At 32.4% G+C, this 7225-nt stretch overlaps 1 protein-coding gene across 2 annotated transcripts in view; it reads left to right on the plus strand.

Annotated features, from left to right (window-relative positions):
• Positions 1–4238, plus strand: part of LOC145263223 (organic cation transporter protein-like) — a 133256-nt gene extending 129018 nt beyond the window's left edge. The window contains exon 10 of one of the 2 annotated variants that reach the window (XM_080120307.1): positions 3815–4238. In XM_080120307.1, coding sequence (XP_079976433.1) covers positions 3815–3902 — 88 coding nt within the window. In that variant the 3' untranslated portion in view covers positions 3903–4238. The remainder of the gene's footprint in view (positions 1–3814) is intronic. The other variant, XM_080120308.1, reaches the window with a different exon arrangement.
• Positions 4239–7225: the final 2987 nt, after the last annotated feature.

Raw genomic sequence — 7225 nt, forward strand, 5'->3', positions numbered from 1 at the left:
TGTCAAACTATGTCACGGTAACATATATTGAGCGAGTTTTTAACAGTATTTTATCCGGTTTTTTATTTATAACATCTTTTCCCAAACTTACCGTGTTAAAGAGAGAATCAGACGCCATCTTGAATGTTCCAATACATCGGTAAACACTATATGGTTTTCGAGCTGAATAAACATGTTACATTGAATAAAAACACGAAAAATATATCCAAAAGTAACTTATCTTGCCTTTGATAACATTTATTTGTTATATATTTGTTTTTTGACAACTTTTTCGAATCTATGTGTACAGTAATACAAACCCATTATTTTATTTATTTATTTTTTTTTTTTTTGTAAATTTTTACGAAGTGCCCCAGCGTATTATAAATACCCCAAACACCCCATGTTAAGAACGGCTCTCGGAATAAACATCCTCCTAGCTTCCCCATGTTAAGAACGGCTTTTGGAATAGACACCCCTCCAACCGCGAAAGCCGTTCTTAACATGGATAAGTTGGGAGAGTGTTTATTCTGAAAGCTGTTCTTAACATGGGGTGATTGGGGGGTTATACTACGCTGGGGCAAATACCTTTTTTTTTTTAATAATGAGTTAAAATGTAGTTTAATTCCACCAATAATACATAAAAAAAAAAAAAAAAAAAAAAAAGCGATTCTTTACTTACCGGCTGTATTTTAGTTTCAGGCACTTTCGAAGCGAAAACAAAGTGATTTAAAGAAAAGTCCTTCAAACTACTTTTAAAAATGAAATCAGTTTTTTTCTTTTCTCGCCCGTTTGGGAAAACACGTTTGCTTAAAGGACGTGACAATCCAGCAATTCGCACGTTTTTCATCAGAGATTTACATAAATTCTCACGTGGGAGTCTTATTATTGTCGACTTCCGGTCGTTGTTATTCCGCCTTCTTCGAAAATGAGAACCGGCCTCATGCCACATTTTGTAAACATTTTTTTGGCGGAGGTGCACAACGACAGCAAAGGTAACTAACAACAAATATTGAACACAAAACCGTTATCAAAGGCAATAAAACTCACTTTTCTGACTTACCTACATATTTTTCGTGCGTTTTAAAGTGTTTGAAAGCTGTGGGAACTTGGAATGGTTAAACTTACTGAGGGTGGGAAGGAGGGTAAGTGAGACACTCTCGCTTGTGGACAACGTTACCGAATGCCCGGATCTGATGCGTTGTATAGACACGTCAAATCTCGCTGAACGAGAAGTTGGGTGTATAAAATATGTCGCACGCGGTCTGTCTTTGGTGGTTAACGTTTGGTTTTCAGACAGTGTCTACTTTACCAGTTTGTTATCGATTTTTATTTTTATTTTTTTTTACACAAGAATCACCACTTATCAAGGCCCGGAAGCCATTCGAGGATAAGGGTTAATGGGTATACGTTAGTCAATGTGATTATGGCGTAGTAAACATAAGTAGTGGGAATTTTGTAAATCGTATTACTTAGAGGGACGGTTCATCAAGAACTTGTTTACATTGGACTTGAAGACAATCAGATTGTAGTCAGAGTGTGGGAAATTATTGATAATGGTTTTGGCTAGACGAGTGTTTTTCGTGAAAGTTTGGCGAGGGGGGGGCATAGATTGAAGCTCAGCTGAGCATTTGCCATGAAAATAACGATAAAGCAGAGACAGGCTCGCAACGTCTCTTCTGTGGGAAAGAGGTTGCAGGGAAGAGAAAAGGGCATCCCCCACTAAGCTACAAAGTCTATTTTGAACTCTGTCAATGCAGGATAAGCTGCTTCTAGCAGCTCCTTCCCAGGTGTGGCAACAGTACTCCATCGTTGGCCGTGCCTGGCTTTTATATAGGTAGATAATTGCATCAGGAGTGAGTTATCTACTGGAGCAGTAGAAGGGTCCTACCTTTTTTCCAGCGACCGCTGAAATCGATTTGATTTACCTGTTCCATTTCAGGTCAGAAGTAAAGGTCAAGCCCAGAAGTTTGTCAAAACATGGGACCTCCCCAAGACAAGAGCCATTCATTTCAACGGATGCCAGATTGGCATCAGAGCGTAGATAGTGTAGAGATAGAAGCTTGGTTTTAGATGCATTAAAAGTAACCAGCCACCTCTCTCCCCATTGTACCACTTGCTCAAGATCAGAGGAGAGATAATCCGAGAGAACTTGGTCGTTTACGGTCTTTGGTGTACTACCATAGATTGTAGTGTCGTCAACATAAATGTCTACGAATGACATAAGAATGTGTTTCAAAAGACGAAAAGCTTGTTTATAAGAAATGACGTCATTTCCTTGCAAGTTTTGAATTTTTTTTTTCTCCTTACTCGTCGGTTAGATAATTCCGACAAAGCATTTTTATTTCAATAATAATTTCATTCACATCGGATATCGTACGAGTCATACTTTTTGAAAATCACCGAAATCTGGTTACATGTTTCTTTTATTTCTCCTTTGAATTCGGTAGAAATGTACATTTTTACTGCGTTTGATACATTTTTGTTGTACATTTGTTTTTTTGTTTTTTGTTTTTTGCACAACGAATAACGAAACGCCTACAAATCAAACTTCAGTGATTGCAGTCAAAGTCTTGTGCAGCCATATTGAAATTATGACTCAAAGGAAAAACTATTTTGTAGCACAAGAAACAAATGTTTTATATATTTATTGGTTCCCCGACAAAAGGAGGGTGGACCTGTTAATTAACTCTTGTCCGTTCGTCTGTCCGCACTTTTCTCATTAACTACGCCTTGGAATTTTTTTTTTTTAGTTTTGCACAAACATTAAACATGATATGAGTAAAAAAAAGTAATGGATTTTCAGGGAAAACTTCGGTTGTCCCTCCCCTAGGGGTGCTTTTCGGGTTGAAATGGCTAAAATTGACACTTTTGTGCTTATTAAAAAAAATTGATGCCTTGGATTTTTATATACCTTTCTGAAAAGTTGTAACTAACTGATTTCTATATAATTTTTTGTCTATACTTTGCGATAACTCTTCGGTGTGCTCCAGGGGCTCTTCTAGGGCTAATAAAAATAGTCCAATTTTGGGACTATTTAATCATATTTGTCCAAAATTTTCTGTGTATGTCTATTTGGCAGAAGGATGCAATAAGAATGGACTTGAAAGAGAGAAAGATGACTAAAGACCTGGCCAGAGATAGGTCAGTTTTGAAATCAATTGCTAAATGCCGTCTAACGAATACCAGCATAAAGAGACGGTAAACCAATAATGATGATGATGATGACGATGGCGTAGTGGTGATGATTGTGGTAGTGATGATGTTAATACTAGTGATTATGGTGGTAGTGAATGTTACATGATGATGATAATGATGGTGATTGTGATGATTGTGGGGGTATGATGATGATCGTGGTAATAATGATGATGATGATGATTATAATGGTAATTGTGATGATGGTGGTGGTAGTTGCCATTATGATAATGTTGATGGTGGTGGTGATGAACGATGATGATGACGATGGTGATTGTGGTGGTAGTGGAGGTTATATGCTGCTGTTGCTGCTGCTGCTGCTGCTGCTGATGATGATGATGATGATGATGATGATGATGATGATGATGATGATGATTATTGCGGTGGTGGTGGTGGTGGTGGTGGTGGTGGTGGTGGTGGTGGTGGTGGTGGTGGTGAGCGATGATGACGATGGTGGTGGTGATGATTATTGTGGTGGTAGCGATGATGATGATGATGATGCTGATGATGCTGATGCTGCTGCTGCTGCTGATGATGATGATGATGATGATGATGATGATGATGATGATACTTTTTTACATCATGTCATTTTTTATTTTCAAACGCTATACAATATTTAATGTTTTTTCTCATTTTTCAGGAAACCAAGAATCGTATCGAATGAAGTCTACGACAACAAAGCCATGAACATTACAAAGATGGAATTAAATGATGTCAAAATCGCATAGTCAGAAACAGCATCGATTTGGCGACATGTCTGGGGGGAGAGTAATGTTATTTACATTAATTATATAATCCGGACTGACGCCTTCCTCAACTCGATCGATGCAGTTTTGATAAGGTTTCGGCAGGTATATATCCTCGACTTTTTTGGAAATGTTTTGCCATAGCTGGAGGCCTGCCGAATATATATATATATATAATCCGCACTTATCACTTTTTTTCATATCTAGAAATAGAAAGCGAAGATACTTAGAAAAATAGAAAATATTTATCACATGGGAACAATGATATCGACCGATTAATTATAATAAATGCATAAACCATGCAATACTGAACGTAAACAGATTGCTATGTACGTATTATGTATGTATGTATGTATGTATGTATGCATTCATGTATGTATGTATGTATGTATGTATGTATGTATGTGTGTATTTGTGTGTATGTATGTGTGTGTTGGGGTGGAGAGGGCTCCCGTAAGCCGTGGTGAAGGCAACCTTTCTAGGAGAAGCAAATGTCTGATTTAAAAACCCATAAAGCGGGAGACCAGTACCCGAATTAAGCTGATCTGCAGTTTAACTTGTTGCTGGATCTCAACATTTTGAACCGAGAGAGAGACTTAGCTGTCGTACAAAGCTAAGACTCTGTAACATCATCTGTGTATAGATAATCCCTCCGGCATTTGTCTATTAAAATGATCCTGTGGCGATGGAAGTTATTTTTGGGCTCATGGGTTTTTAAGTGTCTGAGGGAGTGGCACTCGTCTGACAAGACGTTGAAATCATCATCATGTATGTATGTATGTATGTATGTGTGCATAATATACTATCTTAATGGAAACAATCACTTTTATGCTCATCTAAAAAACGTTTTATTTACTACAAAAGCATACCATTGTTTCTGCTGATATTTGTGTATATAATTCTCTGCATATATGTTTTTTATATTACACCAGCGGGGCATTCATCAGCACTAAATATACATAAGGTCTCATCGCCTTAAAGATAGTCCCTGTCCCCCACTACCACCCAAATATATATATGTGTGTGTGTGTGTGTGTGTGTGTGTGTGTGTGTGTGTGTGTGTGTGTGTGTAATCTATATATATATATTTTTTTTTATTACATTTTCACCCCAAACAAGGCACATTGCCACTTTGGTGTAGGGGGGCTACTATCAGGGGCAGCAACTACTGGGGCACTATGTTGGGATTTGGGCAGCAAGATGTCGGTTCACGTTACACTTGAACTTCTGCATGTCAGTAGAGTTAGGGAAGCAGGGACCTGGAATGGAATTCCAGAGTCTAGCGGTTCTGAGGAAGAAACTACTGGAGTAGAAAGATCTTTTACGTCTAGGGATCTCTACTGTGTGCGGGTGGGATTTAGCTGCCTGTCGGGTTTGTCGAGGGTGTCTACGTCCTGGGGGCACAAGTGTCTGCAGTTCGTCAGAGCATTCACTATTAAAATACTTGTAGAACAGGCAGAGGAATGCAACGTTTCGTCGATGGGACAGAGGCTGAAGCTTAGATGCCAGTTCAGGGCCTATCAAATTGGCGAGCGTTCATGTGTGTTTACAATTCTCCAACAGCCCACATAACTGGATGACGATGGTTCCCACCCTAGAAATGGTGCACACCATTTTCCAAGGTAAAGGTCAAGGTCATAGCCTATGTATATATACTCTCCTACATCCCACACCACTGGACCTTTAAAAATATTTTTAAAAATTCATTTAAATTTTATAACCTTAAAAAATACATTTAAATTTTTCATGTTGAAAAAATATTTAAAAAATTATTTAACTTTTATAACCTTTAAAAATTTTTTTAAATAAATTTAACTTTTATAACCTTAAAATAATATTAAACAAATACATTAAAATTTTATAACCTTAAAAATATTTTTGAAATACATTTAAATTTTAAAATATCAAAAATATTTAAAATTTGCATAAAAATTTTATAACTTTAAAAGAATACTTAAAAAATCATTCAAATTTTATAACTTTAAAAAATATTTTAAAAATACGTTTAAATTATATAACCTTAAAAATATTTTAAAAATAAGTTTTAAATTTTATAACCTTAAAATAATATCTAAAAAATACAGTTAAATTTTATAATTTTAAAAATAAATCAAAAAATAAATTTAAATTTTATAACACTAAAAGATATTTTTAAACTACATTTAAATTTATAACATAAACAAAATATTTAAAACATACATTTAAATTTTATAACTTTAATGGAATAGTTAAAAAACACAGCTAAATTTTATAAACTTAAAAAAAATTTAAATACATTTCATAACTCTAAAAATATTTTTAAATATATTTATATTTTATAACCTTAAAAATATTTTTTTAAATATCTAAAAAGTACATTTAACTTTTAAAACCTAAAAAAACTATTAAAAAAATATATTTAAATGTTTTAACCTTAAACAACATTTTACAAATACATTTAAATTGCATTACTTTTAAAAATACATTCAAGTTTTATAACCTAGAAAAATATTTTTTGAAACATTTAAATTTTATAACCTTAAAAATATTTAAAGAATACATTTAAAACGTATAACCTTAAAAAATATTTTAGAAAGACATTTGAATTGCATAACCTAAAAATATTTAAAAAGAACATTTTAATTTTTAAAACCTTTAAAATATTTAAAAAATATATTTTTATTTTATTAATTTTAAAAACATATTTTAAAAATACATTTCAATTTTATAACATAAAAATTTAAAAAATTCATTTACATTTTATACCCTTAACACATATTTTAACTATACATTTAAATTGTATGACCTTAAAATAATATTTAAAAAATACATTTAAATGTTACAACCTTAAAAATGATTAAAAAATACATTTAAATTTCAAAACCTTAAAAACATTTAAAAAATACATAAAAAATGTTTAAACTTAAAATAATATTTAAAAAATACATTTAACTTTTATAACCTTAAAAAATTAATTAAAAATACATTTAAATTTTATAACTTTTTAAAATATTTTTAAAATACATTTAAATTTCATAACCTAAAAAAAATATTTAAAAATATATTTTAATTTGTTAAACTTTAAAAAATATTTTAAAAATACATTAAAATTTAATAACCTTAAAAATTATTTAAAAACTGGATTTAAGTTTTATAACCTTAAAAATACATTTAAATTTTATAACCTTAAAAATATTTTTAAAGATACATTTAAATTTCTTAAACTTTAAAAATACATTAAAATTTTATAACCTTAAAAATATTTAAAATATACATTTAAATTTTCAAATATACATTTAATTTCCTAATTTTTTTAAACTGAATTT

Source organism: Euprymna scolopes, chromosome 38, assembly GCF_053919585.1.
Source record: "Euprymna scolopes isolate OS-2025 chromosome 38, ASM5391958v1, whole genome shotgun sequence".
NCBI lineage: Eukaryota > Metazoa > Mollusca > Cephalopoda > Sepiida > Sepiolidae > Euprymna > Euprymna scolopes.